We start from the raw sequence: 25,978 nt of genomic DNA, 5'->3' as shown, positions 1-25,978 counted from the left end.
AAAACTGGGAGAGATTTTCCATGGACTAACTGGGAAGAAGTGGGGTGATGGTGATGTAGTTGGATAGCAATCCAGAGGTCCAGACTAATGCTATGGGGAACACAATTTCAAACCTTCATGTTACAGTTGGTGGAACTTGAATTCCGTTAATATAGTTTACAATCAGTGTTCCCGGAACTCCCATCAGTATCCTGGAATTGTCCTCTCCCACAAACAGGACAGATCCAGCAGAGATGGTGCAAACTTTCAGGTAAGGAGCTGTGTGCTGTTGAACCTCCAATAGACAAAATTTCAGGAGTGAACTGCACAAGGCACAAGATGTAAAGGCCTGAAATACAAAACAAATTGCACTCCAACAGCATCAACCCAGGACAGAAAACAATTGCCTCAAATACAAAACTGCCCCATAAAATCAGGTGGATTGGTTACCCTGAAGGCTAGATTCTACCAATACCCTCAAGTCAAAGGACCAACCCTGGTTTAATTAAGAATGCCGGGTACAGCACCAGGCATACCCAGTTCAATGTGGTAAAGTTACAGCATTGGCTGCCTACATGTCAGCTGTTGAACTGACATGCATTACGTAGAACTAAGCGATCCCACAGCCAATGGATCAGACCTAAGGTCTGCAGTCCTGCCATATCTAATCATGAATGGTAGTGGACAATTAAACAACTCACTGGAGGAAGACACTCCACAAGTTTCCTCATCCTCAATGACAGGATGGTCCAATGTAGTACAAAAGACAATGCTGGAGCACTTGCGACAATCTTCAGCCAGAGATGCTGAATTTATTATTCATCTCAGCCTTGTGTCTCAGCCTCTCCAGCATCAGATATGCCAGTCTTCGGCCAACTGTATTCATTCCACATGATTTTCAAAAGAACTGGAGGCACTGGATACTGCAAAGACAATGGGTCTGAACAATATTCAGTAATGGACCTCCACTAATACTGAAGGTTTGTGTACCTGAACGAGCCATGCCCCTTAGCCAAAATGTTCCAGTACAGCTACAACAATGTCATTTATTGAGCAGTGTCGAAAATTGTCCACGTATAGCCTACTGACAAAAGGATGTACAAATTGAGGTCAAACAATTACTGCTCTATCAGGTCCATTCTATCCGCAGAAATGTAATGGAAGGTGTTATCGAGTGGTACTTCCACAGCAATAAGATGCTCAGTTTGGGTTCTGTCAGGGGCACAGCTCCTGATTATTAATAGCCTTGGTCCACACATGGATAACAGAGCTGAGTTCCAGGAGAAAGGTAGGAGTGACTGCCCGTGACATCAAAGTCATGTTTGACCAAGTGTAGCATCAAAAAGCCCTAGACAAACAAGAATCAACAGGAATCGGGGGAAAAACTCCCGACTGGTTAGAGTCATATCCAGCTCAAACTAAGATGGTTTCAGTTTTAGGAGGCCATTATCTCATTCCCAGACCACCACTGCAGGTTATCCTTAGAATAGTGCACTAAGTCAACTACCTATAGCTGCTTTGTCAATGACCTTTTTTCCATTGTAAGCTCAGAAATTAGGGTGTTCGCTGTTGATTGCACAATGTTCAGTAACATTCATCACTCCTCAGACACTGAAGCAGTCCATGCCCAAGTGCAGCAAGACCAGAACAGGATTCTCACTTGGGCTATTAAGGAACAAGTAATTTTTGCAATACAATAGGCCACGTAGTTGTTGTCCCTAATGAAAGAGAATCTATTCATCTTTCTGTGATATTCCATAGCATTACCATCACTGAACACTTCAATGTCAACATCTTGCAGGTTACCATTGACCATAAACTGAACTAGAACAGCTATAGCAACCAAACAGCTTAGAAGCTGGAATTCAGAGAGAAGTAACAAGTCAGGAACATGCAATACACTCCACTTGCCTGAATGAATGCAACTCAATCAACACTCAAGAAACTTGACTCCATACTAAGAGAAAGCAATTGGATTGCTTCCCACCTCAAACACAACTTCAGACATCAACTCCCTACATTACCAACACAGTGTAGCAGCGGTGAGTACCATTTACAAGAGGCACTGCAACAAGTCATCAGGATTTCTTTGACAGCTCCTTCTAAACCTGAAACCTCTATCACCTTAAGGACAAAGGCACCAGATGCATAAGAACTTCCCAACCTGCAAGTTTCTTTCTAAGCCACACACCAGCCTGACCTGGAAATATCATCACTGTTCCTTCACTGTCATAGATTCAAAATATGGAAACTCTTTCCCTACCAGCACCTTGGGTGGACCTAATCAACCAGACAGCAGCATAGTGGCCCAGCAAAGGGCAGTTAAGGATAGGTACCAAGTGTTGGGCTTGCTAGCAAAGCCCACATATCCTATGAAAGAATAAAAAAGTCAATCCCCCTCAGATGAAACCCCAGGAATGCATAACCTCACCCACCCCAATCATTTCCTGCGGGTCTGAGGAGTGAAAACTCCCCCATTCATAACCACAAGCCACAGTTCACTCTCGCTAACTCGCTTTGTTGACAAATTAATCACTTTGCTTCATTATTCTGACAAATAAAGTTACATTTTCAAACAACCCTGGGATTTTCTTTTGTTTCTAAGTTAAATGAGAAAAATAATCATTGTCTCAATTTTACCAGCCTGGTCTGCAGCTGTCACTGTCAGCTGGAATGACAGGGCAGTGAGACTATTCTGGCAGTCACTGCTTTACAATGATTCATTTATATTAGAGCTAAATTACTTCTGATTAGACAAATACAAATGCTGTTATTTAATTTGCATTTGCAATGTAATAATTCTATTTGAACAGAAGGCTCCAAGTTATACATAATTTTTTTCATAGCAATTGTGTTTTAATTATACATTTGTATTCAGCAGTTTGTTGGTTGCACCACTAATGTTACTGCATCTCACTGCAATAAGTAGGGTTTGGATTTCCTGTAGTTCCTGACCATTTCAATCTAAAATGTAGCCCTCCTCAGAGGACCCCACTTTGGTCATGCACAAAGCCTTCCATTCAATAAAAAAAATGGACTGCAGATGCTGGAGATCTGAAGCTAAAACAGAAATTGCTGGAGAAACGTAGCAGGTCTTGCAGCATCTTTTGGGAGAAAGCAGAGTTAATATTTTGGATCAATGACTCTTCATCAGAACACAGTTCACCATAACTCAACCTCTTCCTGACATTGCAAGTGTTAACCTCCAGATAGATGATGTAGTCTGATTTATGAAAAGCTGCACTCCATTACATCTAAGTTTCTATTCAACAAGGAGCTGAGCAGCAAACCTCCTGTGATTTTCCTACAAGGCTAAGGTAGCCTTGTAAATTGAGAAGACACAACAAATTATATTTTCTTTTCAACTGTGGAACTTCAGATGAGATGGAATCCTCTTCAATGCCCCATTAAAGGAATTCTCAGTCTCCCCAACCTAGATTTCTTTACTATATCCCCTACCAAAACCCCTCCCACAATATACTCATTCACCAGCACCTTATCCTTTGATACTGTCCAAGTTTTCTCTCCTATCAGCTCGTTGTTGTTTCCTGTTGTTTCCGATGGGCAACTGACCCTGTTAAAATATCTCAACCTCAACAGGAGGCCATTGATTGCAATTTATCCTCAAATCATCCCGACCCAAATGAAAAGCATTGAGGATTAAACCATCTCCATTAGTGTCTACTTATTTATATCTACAGATGACTTCAGAAGTGCAAGGATGGAATTTTCCATTGCTTTGAGCAGAGTAGGCAAAGGCATGAAAGTTAGAAAAATATGACAAAGAAATCAGATTCTTGGTGTTGAGAAAAACGTTCCAATTTCCTCCTTAGAAATAAAGCAGCAAATTCTGAAACTCATTGGTGACTTCTTTTTTTCTATTTAAATGCACCTCATTATTAGCCAATCTTGCCTTATTTCTACTTAGTTCATAATTATCCTCAGCTTCTAAGAAACCAGACGGTTTTAATTCCCAACATGCAAAACAGAGCAGTTGCCTGGTGGTGAATAAGTGCCTGAATTTTGCTCCTGCAATATAGTATTAGCTCCTAGTTCTGCAAAATACATCTGAAAAGGTTATATAATTATAAGGTCCATACTGGGGCCCTAACATTGGCCTTTTTGCAAAGCCTTCATAGCACAGCGTGTCAGCACATAATATGATGCTTCTTATTGATGTGAGGGATTAGGAATTCCACTACAGATATGCTGTTCCACCTCTCGCAATCCCCACAGGTTATAGGCCCATGCATTGACAGACAGCAGGCAGCTGGAGGATCACTTGAGATCTTGTTGCAATTTCAATGACAGGGCATTGAAGGAGAGAGCAATTAGGATGTCACTAAGCCCAAAAGGAACTGCAACCTCCAGAGGATGCTGCAGCACATCCTTCAGAGAAAGAGGTAGCAGATCAGGGCTTCATGGAAGGGGAGGAGATTGGACAGAGTCTGGATCACCAGGCCTTGCTGTTGTTACTTGCAGCTCTCAGAAATCCATTGCACATGTACACAGGATGTCCCTCGCCATCATCACCGAACTGTGTCCTCTGCTGAAGAAGGACTTACACTCAGAAGAAATTGAAGACTGCCCCATCCTAATGCCAAAAGTTACAGCTGCATTAAGATTTTAAATCAGTAACTCATTCCATGGATCAAATGGAGTCCTGTGTGACATCTCTCAATCCTCAACCCACGAATGCATCTGGGCTAGCATTGATGCCATCCAGACTAAACCTGTTAATATTCCCCTGTGACATGAAGAATCAAGCAGCCTGGGCAGTGGGATTCTTCACAATCCCTGGCTGCCTGCACGTTAAGGACGCTGCAGCCTGCACCCAAATGATTTTGAGAAAGCTCTTTCACCAACCTGCAGAGATCACCAACAGATAAGATTTCTATCCCATCAATGATCAACTTATCTGTGACCACTGATGCTAGATGTTGGAATTAGATATCCTGGAGTTGCAATGACTCTTGCAAACTCAAACATTCACAGGTTGCTGCCTCCTTTCCAAGGTGTTCGGGCCATACAGGAGGAGCTGCGAGGAGACAAAGGTAACTCTTCCAAATATGACCTTTTTACAAAATTTGGAATTTAAAAAATATTCATGGGAAATGGGTATCGCTGGCTGGGCCATCATGCATTGCCTATTCCTAGTTGTGTTGAGAAGGTGGTGGTGAGCTGCTCTCATGAACCAGTGTAGCCCATGTGCTGCAGCTAGATCCACAGTGCTGTTAGGGAGGGTGTTTCAGGATTTGGATTTAATGACACTGAAAAGTCAGGATGGTGAAGGGGGAGGGGGGGTGAGCAAGCAGGTGCTGTTCCCATGTATCTATTAGGCACTAACGCACAGGAGTACAAGTAGGCTATTCAGCCCATCAAGTCTGGGCCACCATTCAACAAGATTACGGCTGATCTGATAATCCTCAAATCTACTTTCCTGCCTTTTCTCCAGAACCCTTGATTCCCTTACTGATTAAAAATCTCTCTATCTCAGCCTTGAATAAACTTAATGGCCCAGCAAATACAGCCCTCTGTAGTATAGAATTCCACAAATTTACTACTCTCACAGAAGAAATTCATTCTCATCTCTCTCTTAAATGTACCATCCCTTACTCTGTGGTTATGTCTTCTAGTCCTAGACTCTCCCACAAGAGGAAACAACTTTTCGACATAGGGTCATAGAGATGTACAGCATGGAAACAGATCCTTCAGTCCAACTCGTCCATGCCGACCAGATATCCTAACTTAATCTAGTCCCATTTGCCAGCATTTGGCCCATATCCCTATAAACCCTTCCTATTCATATACTGATCTAGAGACCTTTTAGATGTTGTAATTGTACCAGCCTCCACCACTTCCTCTGGCAGCTCATTCCATACATGTATCACCCTCTGTGTGAAAAGGTTGCCCCTTAGGTCCCTTTTATATTTTTCCCCTCTCACCTTGGGGAACCTTGGGTGGGAACCGATACCTACCCTATCAAGTACTCTAAGAACCCTTGGAGAAAGTGAGGACTGCTGATCCTGGAGATCAGAGTCCTGAGTGTGGCACTGGAAAAGCACAGCAGGTCAGGCAGCATCTGAGGAGCAGCAGAATCGACAGTTTGGGCATAAGCCCTTTATCAGGATTCCTGATGAAGGGCTAATGCCTGAAACATCGATACTCCTGCTCCTTAGATGCTGCTTGATCTGCTGTGCTTTTCCAGTGCCACACTCTCTAAGAACCTTCAACATGTTAATAAGATAGCTTCTCATTCTCCTATAGTCCAATAAGAATAGGCTCAATCTACTCAACTTCCCCTCCATACCTGGTATCAACCTAGTGAACCTTTTCTGGACTCAGATCCTTTCCTCAGATACTCTTCACACAGTATTCCAGCTGTGGTCTGATTATGCCTTGTATAAATTGAGCAGAACATCCCTACTTTCATACTTCATTCCCTTTGCAATACAGCCCAAACTTTCATTTGCTTTCCTTATTACCCATTGAATTTATATGTGATTTATGGAAGAGGAGACACAAATCCCTCTATTCTGTCACTTTCTGCACTCTTTCACCATTTAAATAAAAACTCAGTTCCTCTATTCTTCCCATTAAAGTGTATAACCTCTGTTGTGGACTAGGCCAGACCACTCAAAATATTCTTAAGCAGGCAGCCCAGACCATAACTTATTTTGGTAAGTGTACAGTGAAAACTACCCAGAGTAAATTAGCCAGGTTGACTACCAGGTTTTTAAAACAGACAAAAATTTATTCACAAAATTACACAATGAAACACAAAAAGGAGAATAAAGAACCCCTACAGAATTCTATCAAAACTGGTCTTAATTATGCTGACAACAGTGTCAATAAGTAAACCCCCTGAAACAACAATAGAAATAGAACAAATGCTTACAGGTTGAAGTTAGAAGGGCAGAAGGAGAGAGAGAATGTAACATCCTTTCTTCATACAGTCCACAGCGGAACTTCTAACTAATTCTGGACTGAATTGCTCAGCTAGAGAGCTGACCACTCCCCTTTCATTATACAGGTCTCTTCTAAAATATGATCACTTTGGCCTGAAGTCTCATCTGTTTGTATATAAACAAAAGGCCTCTCAAAGTCCTTTTTCATCTCTGTACAAAATTAGTCACCTCAGAGCCATGAGGGTTTAATGACCCCTCTGATAAAAAGGTCATAGTATCCTTGAGAAAAGGAACAGTTTTTATAAAAACGGGACCAGCTTTGTGACACCTCACCTTCCCACATTATATTCCATCTTCCAAATTTTTCTCCTATCATTTAGCCTTTCTATATCCCTCTGCAGGGCCCACTGTATCAACTTCACAACTTGCCTTCCTACCTATTTCTGTATCACCCACAAATATCACTGCAGCACATTCACATCCCTCATCCAAGTCACACATTGTAAATAGTTGTGGTCCAGCTCTGATCTGAGGCACTCCACTAGTTACAGGTTGCCATCCTAAAAAATGCCCCCTGCCCCAACTCTCTGTCTTTGTTAGCCAATCCTCTCTCCTGGTGAATGTACTGCCCCCAACTGCATGGGCTATTATCACATTAAGTTGCTTAATGTGTGGCACCTTGTCAAACACTTCTCAACTCCAAATATATTACATTTATGGATTTCCCTTTATCTATCTTGCTTGTTACCTTCTGAAGAATTCTACTAAATTTGTCAGACATGATTTCCCCTTCATGTAATCATGCTGCCTCTGCTTGATGATATTGTGCAATTTCAAATACTTTTTTTTGAATTTCAAACATTCTTCAGAATAGACTCTAATATTTTCCCAATAACTGATCTATAGTTACCTGTGTTTTTTTTTGTCTCCTTCCCTCTTTAATAAGCTGCTGGATCTGTTGCCTTCCAGATGGGGATGGTCATGGATTTGGAAGGTGCTGTCTAAAATATGGTGAATTTCTGCATGCATCCTGTAGCTGGAACACACTGCAGCTACTAAGCGTCAGAGGTAGAGGGAGCGGATATTTGTAGATGTGATGTCAATCAAGCAGGTTGCTTTGCTTTGGATGGTGTCAAGCTTCCTGAGTGTTATTGGAGCTGCACTCATCCAGGTTAATGGGGAATATTCCATCACACTCCTGACTTGAGCCTTGTGATGAAATGGGCCTGACACATTCCAAACAGAGCAGGCAAAAGTGAGGACTGCAGATGCAGATCAGAGTCTAGATGAAGGGCTTTTGCCTGAAATGTTGATTTTCCTGCTCGTCGGATGCTGCCTGACCTGCTGTGCTTTTCCAGCACCACTCTGATCCAGACATCCCAAACAGAGGTATAATGCTGGCCACACTTCCACTGGGGCCATAATGGATCAGGCTATTGTTCCCCTCAAGGTGAAGTTGCAATCCTTAGACTGCTACAGCAGGGCTTTGTATCATGGTCACAGCATTGTGGAGGTCTATACCATTCATAACTGGAGCCTGGATTAATTTAGCACAGAATTAACATTAATCTGGAGCCTTTCTACTCTTTAGGACCCGACTAGTCATTTAATAAAATTGCTCAGCTTTTTGAGCTATCTGAAGAAATTCTAAAAGAAGGTTATAAAGTTTTGATTTTTTAAAAAACAATGATAATATATAAAATATAAAACATATCACATATGTTAGTTATTATGCATACAATGTTCAGCAATTATACTGATATATAATATTCAAATTCAAGAATAGAAAGATTCCACACAGATTATTTGTAGAAATTCCAATAACCACCTGTTCACATTGTTTAAAACACCTTTAAATAACCCTGGAGTTGCCCAAAGTGATTTATTAAAATGCATATATGTACAATTCAATAACAGAGTTGAGAGACATCAGAAGCTCTCTCTACAGTGTTATAAACTACCCTTACACTATTAGAGGCAATGGCTACATATGGGAATTTATTCCACTTAGCTGGTCAGCTGCCTTACAATACATTCCTGAAGCAGGGCTTATGCCCGAAATGTCGATTCTCCTGCTCCTTGGATGCTGCCTGACCTGCTGCACTTTTTCAGCAACACATTTTTCAGCTCTGATCTCCAGCATCTGCAGTCCTCACTTTCTCCTGCCTGAAAATACAGAATATCACCAACAGCATAGGTTCAATTCCTACACCAGTTGAGGTTACCACGAAGGACTCTTCTTCCCAATCCCTCACCTGATGCTTGGTAACCTTCAAGCAGCCTGGTAAGATGATCACAACTTTACCTTATGTACAGCTGTGTGAGATGCCAGGTTTGGGGGTGATTTAGTGCAGCCCACAAGAGTGGAAAACACAGTGTGTTCTATGGCTGAATCAGGTATGATATAAGATCCCAATTTCCTAATGGCGAGCTGAGGTACTGAAACAAAGCCAGCGGTGTCAACATACAGAAATTGCTGGAAAAGCTCAGCAGGTTGGGCAGCATCTATGGAGACAAAGCAGAGTTAACATTTTGGGTCCAGTAACCCTTCTTCAGAACAGTCTGAATATTTTGAAGAAGAATTACCATTTCTGGTCCAGTGATCCTTCTTCAGGACATTCAGACAGTTCTGAAAAAGGGTCAATGGACCCAAAACATTAACACTGCTTTGTCTTCACAGATGGTGCCAGACCTACTGAGTTTTTCCAGCAATTTATGTTTTTGCTTTTGATTTCCAGCATCCTCAGTTCTTCCATTCCTTTCTTGTAAAGTCAGAAGTGTGTTTACACATGTCAGACCCTCATGATGTCCTGTGGTGAGTTCATGTTTGTAATGTATTTGTGTGCCATTACCACAAAACATTTTTCATAAAGAACATCATATTTCCAAGTTATAGTCAACAACACACCAGAATCTCATCACACCCAGTTCACTTTGTTTAAAGGTGACTTGCACCAGTCAGCTGGTGTAGTTTTGTCTGAGGTCGGTGCTTTTCTTTGTTGAACTCTATGACACAAGGGAGTGGAGTATGAGAATGGAAACTGGAATAAAGGCTTGGGATGAGTGTGGACAAGCCAGGAATGGAGTAGGGCATAGAGGGATAAAAGAGGGAATAGCCTGGCTTCAGGGTATGATGCGACTGAGAGATGGAGGGAAATGGTGGGTACAGTCAGCAAGAAAACTACCGACAAACGCTACAATAAGAAAAAGGAGCTTTAAAGAGTAGCATCAATACTGTCTAAACTGTGTCTATCTCAAGGCATGGGCCAAGTGAATCATTTGGGTTTGGGTTCACCTACAATATTTCAATTATTTCCATTGAGTGTGATCTTGGAGAATGAACAAAAGTGGGGGGCAGGGGGGGTGCGGTGGCAGGGGAGTGAATAGCTCAGCCTGTAAAGTGAATCATGTTTCACAGAGTGTCAAGTACACACTGGACATTAACATAAATATTCAATAAAGAGTAAATAAAAACACAGCATTGCTTCTTCAGGGAAAAAGGAAACATCCCTAACTCCCCCGTAACCATAAGTGTATGCCAACCATGGGTCATGTCAGTACATTTAAAACTCTAACTAAGCAAATCTCATCAATGGTATTGCACACATGAATAAAGTAAGATCAATATAATGGGAATTATTCAGAAGTGACATTTAAATTTGGAAAATTATTTGTGCCACATTTGTCCTTTCAATTGGTCTTATTTTAATGGCAGTAGTGTTGGGAAGGAATGTTATGGTCAGGAGCCTCCCTGTTTGATCTGGATGCTCTTTTGTAGTCTGCCTGTAGATGCAACATTGTCAGCTACTGTGGGTTTCACCACTGAAAAACATCCCCGGCACTGAATCACATGTGTTTGCACCCCTGTCATACAGCTGTCATTTAAATTTTAATTCTCTCGATATCTTGGTTAGGCAGAATAGCTCTAATTAAAATGAATACTTTGCCTTGTCTCTTATACCCTATGAGAATGCTCCCGGTGATGTTGCCGAGGTTGGCTTGGTTTTTTCATTTGGAATCATAGACGGCCCCTTATTAAATTAAAGCAGCTGCAGCTTCCACAAGCAAAGGGAGGACTGGATTTTCCAGACTTTAGGAAGTATCAGCTGAGTTCCCTATTAAGCTACATAGCCAACTGGGTCTCATGTGACCCACAATCAATCTGGCTGGACATTGAGGTCTCTCAAGCAAAGTGTCCCCTCATTAATGTCTTATTTTCAGATAAGATGAAAGTCACTATGGACCATTGTAAAAATACAATTGTATTAAATACAATTAAAGTTTGGAAGATAATGTGGCAAGACGAGGGTAATTCACAAAAAAAACTTCTCCTTATACTCCTATAGTGGGAGCATAGAATTTTCAACTTGGGCACACAGACGGTACAATTAAAACCTGGAGGTCCAGGTGTATTTCCTGCTTAGGGGATCTGTTCAATGGGGAGGTTATGATGTCTTTTGAACAGATGCTCCAGAAATTTGGATTGCCTAATGGAGACCTTTTTTGATATTTCCAAATTCGACATTATATACAGAAGAAGACCACATTATTAGATAGCTCTTATAAATCGGATAGGGAAAGAAGAGTGTTATGGTCAATAGGTCCACTCTCAGTCAGCACTCTTTATCACTCATTACAGAATGAAGTATTGAAAGACATGGAACAATTATTTCAAACATGGAATCAGGAATTGGGGTTGGAAATCCCTTCAGAAATGTGGGATGACATCTGGGAAAATGCCAGAAAGATCCCCATTTGTAATAGAACCCAAGCTATTCAACTAAAGATACTCCATAGGACTCATATAGCACCGGAATGACTAGCAAAATTTAGGGCAGGAACATCTCCAATGTGTCCTAAATGTAAAATAGAAGTGGGCACTCTCACACACTGCTTATGGATATGTCATAAGATCCACAAATACTGGACCAGAATAGCAAATGTGCTGACAGAAATCTTGGGAGCGGAAATTGGAGTAGATCCAGTATCTCTTCTCCTGGGCTTCCCGAACCTGCCTTCCCTGGATGTGCACAGGAGGAAATTATTTTCCATTCTCTCCTTTTGTGCAAGGAAAAATATCTTAGTGAATTGGGTAGCTGAGGGCCCTCCAGGACTTTCGAATTGTATCATGGAATGTATTCCCCTTGACTTCCTTACAAATATGCTGTACCAAAAAACCGAATTATTCTATAAAATATGGCAGCCCTTCCTGAACTATACAGATACAGATATTTCGGCCATATTGTCAAGGGCTTTTATCTAGTTGTGGTAGTGGTTCTGGCTGGTCCGGAGGCCCTTGGGGGTGGAATCCCCAATGAATATAGGTTTTATTATGACTTGATGTTAATTCATTCTGAGCATGTACTTCATTACTTAATTAATATGTTATTTTTTTTGAGTAATGTAAGATATTCTATTATATGCTTTGGTTATTTGTAGGTTAGATTAGTTCTTAGTTGAGTGGGTTTTTTTTCTTTTTTTGTGTTTGTTGTGTTTTGGTTATTATTTATTTAATATTTAATGGTATATTAGTGTTTATATTTGTTTGTTATTTTGTAAATTTGTAAAAAAATGTTTTAAAAATTTCCTTTTTCTTCAATAAAAATATGTATTAAAATTTTTTTTATTGTTTTTCCATAGAAAATGGGGGAAAAGCAACAGATTGGAATTTGCACACATTTCCAGTTCCCCTGTCAGGAATGGAAACACCATTGACAAAGTTCCACCTAAAATTTCATTTGAAATATTCATACTGGCAATTCAGTACTCATTTTTAATGTGAAGTGGGCAGATAATGAATTGGTCGCTCAAACATGCCAAATCATTGCAAGAAATGTCCAGTCTTTAGATCTTTATACCATTAACTTAGTTTATAAATAAATACATTATGTACATGACTGTAGAATAAACAGCTCATTAGATTTTTTTTAAAAAAATCAGTTGATCAGTTTATAGCCACCTGTTGCTGAGAAAAGCTGATTAAATCGAACATTAATTTCAATGATAGGCAGTTCCAATGAAAAGAATTCTTATTTTCATGTTTGTTCTGTCTTAGCCTTCTTTGTTTTGGTGAACACATAAGTGAAAGTCTGCTTTAAGAATTCTAAATCTGTTCCTGAAGCTCACAAATCTTTAACATCACTTAGGGAATGTTGGCTTGTTTCAGTATTATCAAATGACTGAGTGAAAACTACTTGCTAGTCACAAACTAGGTGAAAGGATTTCTTATTGGTTCCTACTAAGATCTCTACACTTCAATCAGCGGTAAGAATTTTCAATTGGATTTTCTACTACTTCAGCATTGTAATAGTAAGAATAATGATTTACTTATAATATTTATGCTCTTTAATTTCCATCAGAGTTAAAGTTATAATACAAACAGTACGCAGCAATATTTAGCTTATTTTATTCAAAATTAAAGTTAGAAAGATTCGATGCAGAACATTTGTTAAACATGCTGTACCCTTCTGGAAATTCCAATAGCCACCTGTTCATGTAACTACTTCATAGAAATTGTATTACAACACTGACATGTTCCCCAAAAAGTGAGTTATCCATCAGACACTATTGTATGCAAAATATTGCTCAACATTAAGAAATAACTTCAAATGATGAGTTATAAAGTATATAATCACTTGAAAAACTGAGTTTTGCTTTTTTTGAAAACGTGCACACATTTGATTAAATATGAAAATTAGGTTCCTCCCAAATATCTATTCAATTGCCAACTAATGTCCCACTTGGCCAGCTAACCAAGCCTGAACACACAATTGCAACAATTGACCAGTGGAAACCATTTCAGCAACTGGAATTTCCACTAGGGTAGGAATTTAATTTAAGTAATTTATCAAATACAACCTCTGGAGACCCTCTGGAGATGTTCTTCGAAGTGTTAACTGAAAGAAACTTAAAAAGAAGTAACAACAGTCAATAATTTGAAATAGTAGACAATAGAATTAATCTGCTTATTAACAAATATATCATAAAGCAACATGGTGCTGTTTGGGGGATTAGTAACATTTGTATATATTAAACTTGCCTCACTCAATTAGATTGAGAAAGATAATTTTAAGATAAACTTTGTAAAGGCCTGCTACAGTAACCATGTATATATGTAACAGGAGAAGGCAAAACCATGGATGTGCCTCATATATGATTTCTGCTGCTGTGCCAAAAGGCATGGAGAAGGTCAAGTTGGAGGAGATCATAACTGAATGATCCAGAACTGTACTACAAGAGCACTAGAGATGTGCATCTGTGAAGTGGACAGAAACTGGATTTGTACTTTTGCCTTTACAAGGCTTTAATGATGACACAAGGTCTCATGGAAATTCCTTTAGTTTGCTTCAACGTGGTCCCTAGCATAGCTACAGGCGTAACTAATTTCAGTGCTGATTTAGTGAAAAATAATCTATAACATTGAAACTTATATTTTAATTCAGTCACAAAAATAGGCCTAATGCATGTATCTGTAATATTTTAATAAAACACATGCCTATTGCCCAGGTCAGCTCAGGGATCAGTGCTGGATTTATATCAATAATTCAAGAGATAGTGGAATGTGTTTGTTTTTGGAAAGTTTCATTTCTATCCACTTCTCTGTTCATTTACTTTGTTTTGCTTTGATATAGTTCCCCTCATAAGCAATATCTTTTTGACTTAATGTCTTGTGCGTGCCACATTCTGAACACAAAGGGAGACAAAACTTGCATAATATGTTTGGTGTCCTTAGCATTGGGATGCATTTTCAGCAGCATCCCCAGAAATAGAATCATTGAATCCCTACAGAGTATGAAAGAAGGCCATTTGGCCCATCAAGTCCCAGGAATGGTCAGGATACCACTCATAAGTGATATGGGGATTGCAACCCTGTTCCTCCAACATCATAACCTGGGGTTATTCCTGTCATATAGCAGAGAAAAAAAAACAAGTGCCTGAGAAAACAGACATTAGGGGCTACACTTCAATTATTGGATCTAACAAAAGGTCACAAACTACCTCATAATTATTCAAAGGTTTTAGTCTTTTTGTGTGTAATGCAGTGAGCCTTCACAATGGGGCTACTGCTGGTTTTGCTGGATTATGATTGCAGCAGCACTTAACTTTCCAATATAAATAAGACCAGCAGATATTCAGAGGTGACATTCTCTTCCAATGTATCTTTAGCTCATCCAAACACACTGATGCTGGGAATCTAAGCCAATTCAGCTAAAGTCTACTGGATTCAAATTTATGCAGCCAGCATGAAGGGTATGGACAGTGAAAGTACTTCCTCCAAGTCAAACTACAATATCATATACAACTTAATTCTAATTTTAAAATAGTCATTGGTAATTTATAAAAATAAATTTTATTAATCTCCTCTTGTAATATTAACATGAATTAAAGACCTCTTTTTTCTCCATACTAACTCTCAAGATAAGTAATGATGTTACTCCCAGAATGCAATTTCCACCACTTAACAGAACAATCATACCAACAACATTCCCAGATTGGGTATAGAAGATCTTAAGATAATAATTTCCCTCAGGATCTTATTATACAAGTATATATAAATGTTAATGTTTCAAATACTTCATTTAGGTAGCACTGAACAAAACTGAGATAGTGTAAAATTAGAAATATTCCCTTTGTTTTGAATTCAAAACAGAAAACAGAATTAAAACCACTTTTGAAGTTTCACCTTCCACCCACATCCAATTAAGACCCTTAAATAGTCCATCAATGACCATCAATCCACCAATAAACTGTCGCAACTCCAGACAGAACGAGATAAAGAGTCAGCCTTCCTGACAAGTTAACTATCTTAACCTGCAAGGGCAGGCTTTCAGTGAAGTTAGGGGATGGTTCCGTTGAACTGCATTAAACTGTACACCACAAAGAGTTTGAGGGCAATGGTGTGGCTCTAAGAATCTATCCTTATCAATCGTATAAGCTTTAAAAAGGGCAGAGCTCTTGATTCCAAGCAGGCCCCTTTCCCAAAGCCAAAAGGTTCTCTTTCCATTCATTGAATTTTACTGGACAAGATCCTCCATCTTAGGTGTCGGGCAATGTGATGCTGGCAGGAGTCACAGCCTCTGCTTGACATCTGATTGGCCAGCTAGGACTTCCTCACACTGGTCCTAATTCATGTAGAAAGCCCAGTGGCAACTAATCAGCGGGCTAATTGTCAGAAGATCAGTTAGGCTTTCCCATTTATATAGGCTATGGATTTCTCATCTCCAAACTCTCTCACTTTTGGATTTAGTCTGAGATTGGAAAGTTCCAGGCCCTGGTTATTTCCCCATGCCAGTTAGGAAATGTGATAGCATTGCAGAGAGCTTTGCTAGCACTGTTTGAGATTAGATAAAACAGCATGGTGAAGAATACTTTGAAGTATTCACTTGTGAGAGGAACCTTGTCATTTGTAGATACAGCATGAAACAGGCTCATATTCTCAAGAGGATGTACTGGAAATTTGAAATACATGAGGATAGATAAACCCCCTGGGCCAGACAGGACATACCCAAAATTACTAAAGGAAGCGAGGAAAAAGATTGCGCTTTGCATCCTCACTATCCACTGGAGTAGTACCAGATGATTGGAGAGTGGCAAATGTTATTTCCTTGTTCAAGAAAAGGAATAGGAATAACCCTGGGAATTACAGACCAGTCAGTCTTAGGTGTGTGCTGGGCAAATTATTGGAGAGGATTCTGAGGGGCAAGATTTATTATTATTTAGAAAAGCATGGTTTGATTAGAGATAGTCAGCATGGCTTTGTGAGGGGCAGGTCATGCCTCAAGTCTTATTGAATTCTTTTGAGGATGTGACAAAACACATTGATGATCAGATTTGATTCCCTACAGTGTGGAAACAGGCCCTTCGGCCCAACAAGTCCACACCGACCCTCCAAAGAGCAACCCACCCAGACCCATTCCCCTACATTTACCCGACTAATCCATCTATACTACGGGTAATTTAGCACAGCCAATTCACCTAACCTGCACATCTTTGGACCGTGGGAGTAAACCGGAGCACCTCGAGGGAACTCACACAGACATGGGGAGAACGTGCAAACTCCACACAGACAGTTGCCTGATGCAGGTAGAGCAGTGGATGTGGTGTATTTGGAATTTAGTTTGACAAGTTTTCCCACTGTAGACTCATTCAGAAAGTAAGGAGGCATGGGATACAGGGAAATTTGGCTGTCTGGATACAGAATTGGCTGGCTGAAAGAATACAGAGGGTGGTAGTAGATGGAAAGTATTCAGCCTGGAGCTTGGTGATTAGTGATTCTACAGAAATCTGTTCTGGGACCTCTGTTCTTTGGGATTTATGTAAATGAGTTGAATGAGGAAGGGTGGTTTAGTAAGTTTGCCAATGACACAAAGGTTGAGGGAGTGGTGGATACTGTGGAAGGCTGTTGTAGGTTGTGATGAGACATTGACAGGATGCAGAACTGGGCTGAGAAGTGTCAGATAATGTTCAATTTGGAAAAGTGTGAACTGATTCATTTTGGGAAGTCAAATGTGAATGCGGACTATAGAGATAAAGGCAGGATTTTTGGCAGTGTGGAGGAACAGAGGGATCTTGGGGGGCCACGCCCATTGATCCCTCAAAGTTGCCACCTAAATTGATAAAGTCGTTAAGAAGGCGTATGGTGTGTTGGCTTTCATTGGCAGGAAGATTGAGTTTAAGAGCCATGAGGATATGCTGCAGCTCTATAGAGCCCTGGTGAGACCACACTTGGAATATTGTGTTAATTCAGCCACCTCATTATAGGAAGTTTGTGGAAGCTTTAGAGAGGATGCAGAGGAGATTTACCAGGATGCTGCCTGGACTGGAGGGAACGTCTTATGAAGAGAGGTTGAGGGAGCTGGGGCTTTTCTCACTGGAGCAAAGAAGGATGAGAGGTGACTTGATAGAGGTGTACAAGATGATGAGAGACTTTTTCCCATGGCGGAAATGGCTATCAGCAGGGGGACATAATTTTAAGGTGATTGGAGGAAGGTTTAGGGGAGATGTCAGAGGTAGGTTCTTTACACAGAGAGTGGTGGGTGTGTGGAATGCACTGCCAGCAATGTTAATAGTATCAGAGACATTAGGGACATTTCAGCGACTCTTGGATGGGCACATGGATGATAGTAAAATGAAGGGTATGAAGACTAGATTGATCTTAGAGTGAGATAAAAGGTCAGCACAACATCAAGGGCCAAACAGCCTGTACTGTGTTGTACTGTTCTACGTTCTTAATATCAATAGAAGACTTATAAGGGTGAACAATCAAAAGTGAATGCTGTTGTGTAAACTCACAAGAGGCATTAGGAAACAGATTCTTTGAAAAAAATTGAAAGAAGCCACATTTTCTTTGCTATATGAAGATGCATGGAGAAGATTAGGTTAGTGACTATCATTCAGAAACTGTACTGCAAGGAACCTGGAGATGTCCACAGTTTGGAAACAACACCTCTGTAAATTCAAACTATTCATGATAATGGGTAGTTTTTCCACTTCAACATGACATTTTATGAGTATTACATTCTTTTTAAAATTGCTTTTTTAAAAACTGTTTTCTTACAAACCACATGACATAGAAAACCTAGGTAAAACACCTTTCTGATGTTTTGCTCCCTCTCCTTATTAAGGAAGCTCCTGTACCAGACGCAATATAGTCTCAGATGGGTATGGCTACATTCTATGAATAAATCTCCACAAAACCCAGTAGCATCCACTCAGACAGGTGCTAAAAGTGTAAGGCTCAACAAACGCCTGACTAGAGGCTAAATCTGAGAAGCTACTCCATTTCATTTTTGGAATATCTTTGGTGATTATTGCAGGTGCTGTGTCTGGGAGTGATCTGCTTTGCCACAAGATACAGTGAGCAGAGCAGATACTGCAGCTTTCAATTCCTATGTTATGGTGGCTCCAGTCCCTCTGAAATATTTTTTGTATTCATTCATGTGAGTGCATTTGAGTGTCCAAGATTTATTAGCCTTCCCTAATTGCTCTGGAGAAGTTGATGATAAGCTGCCTTTATTGCAGCTGCAGTCATTGGGGTATAGTTACACACATCATTAGGCAGTGATTTCCAGGGTTTCAGTGACAGTGAAGGAATGACAATATCGTTCCAAGTCAGGATGGTGTAATACTTGGATGGGAATTTGTAAATCGTGGTATTGCCATTCATTTACTGCTCTTGTTCCATCCTTGGTGGTAGTGATCATTGTTGTGTTATGTCCCACAATTAGTATGGCAGTATACCTTTAAAGAACATGCTCATGACATCACTATTGAATCATAGCACATAACCCAAAGGTATAAAAATCGCATACTCCATCTTATGTGCCCTTGAACAAATACAAATGTTACAAAACATTATTATCTAGGAATGGCCTGACAATGTTAGCATAATGTCAGTGAAGATTCATTCAGCTTGATCACAAGGGAGAACTTGGTATATTGTTCAAGTAGTTTTCAAGTCTAAACAAGTCCTAATACTAAAAGCATTATGCCAGCTTATAATATCCATGTTACACCAGGGACACATGGATATTGATTGTTTAAGACAGCTCACACATGAATCTGTTCATTGGCCAGGGATGAATGAGAATACTCAATGACTCACGAATGCATGAGAGGCATGCCAATCATATCAACCCTGCAGTGGAGGGTGTCTCTTATCTTCACACAATTCCCAGCCACTCTTTGAATTAAAGTTGTTTACATGGGGGAGATTACATCCCTATGACAGATTGCTTCTCTAAATTTCCCTATTGCTCAATAACTCAGCAACACAACAAGCACAACCATTGATGACGTAATAAGAACTATTTTCAGTTTATTCAGAGTCCCAGAGCAATAGAGGCAGACCATAGAGAGGAGTATAATGCCAAACCACTTCGAGACATACATCACGTGGGAAATAGCATTGTCACAGCCCTCCATCCATGCTCAGTTTAACAGAACATATGGTACAAAGTGTCATATTAGTGATCATCATGTATCCAGCAAAGCAAGATTTTTGCACCATTTTGCTGCATTTACAAACAACCAATGGAAAAGGATTTGCCATCCTAGCACCAAGTCTGCTCAGAACAGCAGTGCGAATGGCTTTGTCCAGAAGCCAATTGTTCAATCATTCTCAGACACTGGACATTTTTCGTCAAAAACAGAGAAAAATGAAAGAGATCCACAACAAGTGACTAGTAAGAGAACTACATGCAGAGAACGAGAGTTAAAAACCCAAATTCAAATACTTAAGTTTTCTGGAATGTACAACCAACCCAGATCATGTGAAATTGTGAGTACAATTGTTCATAGTACAACATTATGAAAGAACAGAAGCCACCTCAGACCAATGTACAGCACACTAAATATGTATGAAGTGTGAGAGGAAGTACATTTCAACAACAATAATTGTACAGTGGTATTGAGTGTCAGCAACCATTGACAAGGCAACCAAATTATTAACAAGTGCAACAGAGGAAAACACAACCCTCTCCAGACAGACAAGTGACCAGCAGATCTGGACAATTTGTCAGACTTCCATTGAAGTTTGAAATGTCAGTCTTATAAGCTACCTTTTACTTGTTTATATGATTATCAAGTTGACAACATGTGCCCATTTACAACTATGTTTCCTTCTCTGAGATCAGTTTTTATATTGGAAAAAAAGGTTGTGTTATGTATCACTGTCTATAGTGCATCAATACATGACCAGACAATATAAAGATCTCACCATATTTTACCTCAAATCACAAAGCTGGATGCATGCTCCTCTGTTGTAAACCTATAACTTAATATTAGCCCAGTGCTGGAGGTAAATAATGCTTGTACATAATAGCTAGTGGTTGAAAATGTCTCTCTGTTTCTTCAATATGGTAATATTAATGCCTAGTTTCTTATGTTATAGGAGATAATATAAGCGTTGCCATATCAGCTGAAAATCAAACATTTTTAGGGACAAAGATTTACCAGTTGGGAGTTTAGAAGGTCCCGGCAAAGGAGTGTTGATGAGTTGTTGCAGTGTATCTTCTAGGTGACGTACACAGTGGCTACTCTGCATCAGTAGTGCAGGGACTGAATATAGATGGTGGTGGACACGCCACCAATTAGACAGGCTGCTTTGTCCTGTATAGTGTCAAACCTCTTCTGTGTTTATCCAAGTAACTGAAGAATTTTCAATCACACTCCTGTCTTCTGCCTGTCGATGGTGGCCAGAAATTAGGGACGCAAAAGACAAGTTACTCACCTCTACTCCAGAGGTTTGTCATAACTTTACTCTGCACAAGTTGATTAGAAAATATGCACCCTGAGGAATCCCTGCAATGATGTCTGGGGACTGAGATGATTACTAAGTGATTACACAAAGGAGCCACTAATTAGTCTGCAGAGTAATTGTTGCCTTGTTTGGCCATGTCCCCAAGTTTCTTAACATATGTTCTATGTCTGAAATCCAAAAGTGAGTAAAACATCTGTTCACCTGCACATTTCCTAAGTATTTATACAGCCATAGAGTCATAGAGATTTACAGCACGGATACAGACTCTTCGGTCCAACTCGTCCATGCTGACCAGATATCCCAAACCAATCTAGTCCCACCTGCCAGCACCTGGCCCATATCCCTCCAAACCCTTCCTATTCATATACCCATCCAAGTACCTTTTAAATGTTGCAATTGTGCTAGTCTCCACCACTTCCTCTGGCAGCTCATTCCATACATGTACCACCTCTGAGTGAAAACGTTGCCCCTTAGGTCTCTTTTATGACTTTCCCCTCTCACCCTAAACATATTCCCTCTAGTTCTGGACTCCCCGACTCCAGGGAAAAGACTTTGTCTATTTATCCTATCCATGCCACTCATGATTTTATAAACGTCTATAAGGTCACCCTTCAGCCTCTGACGCTCCAGGGAAAACAGCCCCAGCCTCTCCCTATAGCTCAAATCCTCCAACCCTGGCAACATCCTTGTAAATCTTTTCTGAATCCTTTCAAGTTTCACAACATCTTTACCATAGGAAGGAGACCAGAATTGCACGCAATATTCCAAAAGTGGCCTAACCAATGTCCTGTACAGCCGCAACATGACCTCCCAACACCTGTACTCAATACTCTGACCAATAAAGGAAAGCATACCAAATGCCTTCTTCACTATCCTATCTACCTTTGACTCCACTTTCAAGGATCTATGAACCTGCACTCTAAGGTCTCTTTGTTCAGCAACACTCCCGAGGACCTTACCATTAAGTGTATAAGTCCTGCTAAGATTTGCTCTCCAAAAATACAGCACCTCCCATTTATCTAAAATAAACTCCATCTGTCACTTCTCAGCCCATTGGCCCATCTGATCATGATCCTGTTGCAATCGGAGGTAACCTTCTTCGCTGTCCACTACACCTCCAATTTTGGTGTTATCTGCAAACCTACTAACTATACCTCCTATGCTCATATCCAAATCACTTACATAAATGATGAAAAGTAATGGACCTAGCACCAATCCTTGTGATACTCCACTAGTCACAGGCCTCCAGTCTGAAAAATAACCCTACACCACCACCCTCTGTCTTCTATCTCTGAGCCAGTTCTGTATCCAAACGGCTAGTTCTCTCTGTATTCCGTGAGATCTAACCTTGCTAACCAGTCTCCCATGGGAACCTTGTCGAACGCCTTACTGAAGTCCATATAGATCACACCTACTGCTTTGCCCTCATCAATCCTCTTTGTTACTTCTTCAAAAACCTCAATCAAGTTTGTGAGACATTATCTCCCATGCATCAAGCCATCCCTAATCAGTCCTTGCCTTTCCAAATACAGTCAGACAGTCAGGGGCAAAGCAGAGAACAAGGCAGGACTAATAAATTAAACTGCATTTATTTTAATGCAAGAGGCCTAACAAGGAAGGCAGATGAACTCAGGGCATGGTTAGGAACATGGGACTGGGATATCACAGCAATTACAGAAAATTAACTGTGTTCATGGATTTTTCAATGCCAATGTTACTGAATATGCAGCATTTCTTCACTCTTTGAGTTGTTTATCTGGGCCCAGATAAACAGCTCAAAGAGTGAAGAAATGCTGCATATTCAGTAACATTGGCATTGAAAAATCCATGAACACAGTCTTATGGTCTTACTGTTTCAACCAGGTTGTGAGTTGAGGGTCTCTTCTCTTTCTAACCTCCTCTTGGTCAGTTTTAGTCTGTGAAAGGCCTCTGGTATTACAATTAGATGATGGAAATTGAATATTGATAGGTCATTTTTATGCCAATCATAACACTGTTTCTGGTTTAGCATGTCCAGCAAACAGCAAAGCTTGCAAGAAACATTGCTGTTAGAAGATGATTAGCAGTCAATGATTGACAACCTCTTCACTGGGGCTTGTGGACATGTAATGAATCCCTTAGTCTACAATACAATATCCTTTATTGGACTCAAGTACAGAGCTAGACTACTGTTAAAAGTTTTACAATGTCACCACTTATGATATCATCTTAGGTACAAAGTACCTAGGTACAAAGCTTAGGTATAAAAAGAGAAATGAAAAAAAAAGCAGGTGCATTACATTGATTCATGGAAAAAGTTAGAAATAAGACATAGTTAAAAGGATAAACATAACATTACAGAAGCTCAGTGTTTCAGGCTTCCACACCTGGTCTGACCACCCTCAAAAGACCCAGTCTAACAAACATCCCATTCCGCTCCAAGCCTCCAGACGGCTCCATGCCAGCTCTCAGCTACTCCAAGGTATGTTTTCTCTGGAACTTGGTCTGACACCGCTTCCCCTCCCCGGCCTCCGCTCCGGGACCTCTTCTCCTCCCCGTCCTCCGCTCCGGCACCGCTTCCCCTCCCCAGCTTCCGCTCCGGCACTGCTTCCCCTCTCCAGCTCCTCTTCCCCTCCCTGGCCTCCTCTCCGGAACCTCTTCCCACCCCCATCCTCCGCGCCGATACCTTTTCCCCTCCCCGGCTTCTGCTCCAGCACCACTTCCCCTTTCTGGCACCGCTTCCCCTCTCTGGCCTTCTCTCCAGAACCTCTTCCCCTCCCTGGCCTCCGCTCTGGGCCCGCTTCCCCTCCCTGGCCTCCGCTCTGGGCCCGCTTCCCCTCCCTGGCCTCCGCTCTGGGCCCGCTTCCCCTCCCTGGCCTCCGCTATGGGCCCGTTTCCCCTTCCCCTCCCCGGCCTCCACTATGGGACCACTTCCCCTCTCCGGCTCTGCTATGGGACCGCTTCCCCTCCCTGGCCTCCGCTATGGGACCACTTCCCCTCTCCGGCCTTCTTTCCAGGATTGCTTCCTCTTCCCGACTTCTGCGCCGGGACCAATCCCCCTCTCCGGTCTCCGCTCCAGGACCGCTTCCCCTCCCCTGCCTCTGGTCCAGGACCACTTCCCCTTCCCAGCCTCTGGTCCAGGACCACTTCCCCTCCCCAGCCACTGCTCTGGGACTGATTCCCCTCACTTGTCTCTGCTCCGGGACAGCTCTCCACTCCCTGGGAATGCCACTGGGGCTAGCCAGCTCCCCCATTCCTCTCTGGTTAAGACCAAGTCATTAGTTGAAAGAAAATTGCAGAAAGGGGGAAAAGAAAAAGAGAATTAAAAATCAGAAAAGGAAAGAAAAAGAATGGGTGGAGTAGAGGAGGCCTAGCTGGTGAACCAACTTTTGTCTCATATTCCATCAGTAAGTCTGCAACATGATCAAAAACAGCCCTCCTTTGGCAGTTCCAAACTAGTCATGGACAGTGTGTGGTTTTAATTTGTAGCACAGTAAATTCCCTTGCCAAGAAATCACCATGTTTAGCCCAAGTATCTCTATGGCAAACTTTGATGTTTGAAAACTTATATTTACAATTAGCGGGATGAGTTTATTAAGCATCCACGTGCAAATGTGTGTAGTTATCAATAGGGTCTGCAGTGGGGCAAGAGAGGGCCTGGCCTCCCGAGCATGTGCAGCAGTGGAGACAGCAGGCTTTGTAGCATGGAGGGGACAGTGAGCCGTGAAACACAGCGGAGAGAGCTGGCCCTACAGTGCAGAGGGGACAGTGAGCCCTGAGGCACAGATGACAGAGTGGGCCCAGCTATGCAAGCTGGCAGCACTGGTCTAGTAGGCCCTTTTGCTTCAGGCCACCCATATTCTTTTCTTCTCTTTTTTTTCTTATCTTCATCTTCTGAACGTCACGGGGAGACCAGAGCGGTGTCGGCTGTGACTGGAGCAGGGACTCCTGGCTTCGTAGGCCTGATACATGGACTCCTGGAATTAGTGGCGAGGCATCAGCTGCAGCAATGGCCTAGTAGGGACTCCGGGCTGCAGTAGGCTCAGGGTAGGGACCTTGCAGAAGCCTTACATAAGTCCTGGAGCTGCGTTTGGAACCCTAGCCGATGAAGATGAGCTCTATTTAAGTACCTGCTTTTTATTCCTTTGTGCCTCAAAATGGTGCTGGCTTGCGGTGACAGAACTATTTTAATTCCATCTCCCTAGATATATGTGACAATAAATCATTCATTCATGCTGCAGGATGAATTTCTCCACGAAGGCTCAAATCTATTAGAATTTGGTACAGTGCAGCTTTTGGAGCTATCACATTCTTTCCCGATGTCTCCCCTACATATTAAAATTCTATCCAACTCAAGGTTCTCAAAGCTGCACTTAACAAGACTGTACAAATTGTGCCACAGTTCCTGGCACACTCTGCACATAAGACCTCAAGTTGAAGAAGTCTTCTTTGAGCACATTTATTGCCTACTCCATGTTCATGTTGCTGGAGATTCACATGCAGCTTCATTTAGGGCATTAAGAATTTGCTGCATGTGTAGAGTGAAGTGAGGTGAATGCACTGTACATGTGATTCAACAGATTTTGCTTGCAGAAATCTGCAGAGAGATCTTCTACATTTTCTTAAACTTGTTTGAGGGGGGTTTTGGGGTGCTAAGGCCTTCACTCAATGCATGCAATCCTCTGATCCTGTATTGGCATCAATTCTTTCCTTTCACTAAATCAAGCCTGCCTTTACCTCATAATCTTATAAACTAATAATTGCACACTATGAAAATATACAAAATTGGAACCATTCCTTGCTTGCTCATCCTTTTGTTCTTGCCATGACCAGATTTATGCATTGCTAACCT

General features: G+C 41.3%; 1 protein-coding gene across 5 annotated transcripts in view; it reads right to left on the bottom strand.

Annotated features, from left to right (window-relative positions):
• Positions 1 to 25,978, bottom strand: part of LOC140482128 (dual 3',5'-cyclic-AMP and -GMP phosphodiesterase 11A-like) — a 424,709-nt gene that overhangs the window by 324,422 nt on the left and 74,309 nt on the right. For 2 of the 5 annotated variants that reach the window (XM_072579132.1, XM_072579130.1), the window contains exon 2: positions 13,746 to 13,793. The exons of the other annotated variants lie outside the window; for them this stretch is intronic. In XM_072579132.1, coding sequence (XP_072435233.1) covers positions 13,746 to 13,793 — 48 coding nt within the window. The remainder of the gene's footprint in view (positions 1 to 13,745; positions 13,794 to 25,978) is intronic. 5 annotated transcript variants of the gene reach the window in all.

This window comes from Chiloscyllium punctatum, chromosome 10 (genome assembly GCF_047496795.1).
Source record: "Chiloscyllium punctatum isolate Juve2018m chromosome 10, sChiPun1.3, whole genome shotgun sequence".
NCBI classification, from domain to species: Eukaryota; Metazoa; Chordata; class Chondrichthyes; order Orectolobiformes; family Hemiscylliidae; genus Chiloscyllium; species Chiloscyllium punctatum.
Note: the sequence above shows the minus strand (reverse complement) of the source record. Positions and strands in the feature narration are given on the sequence as shown.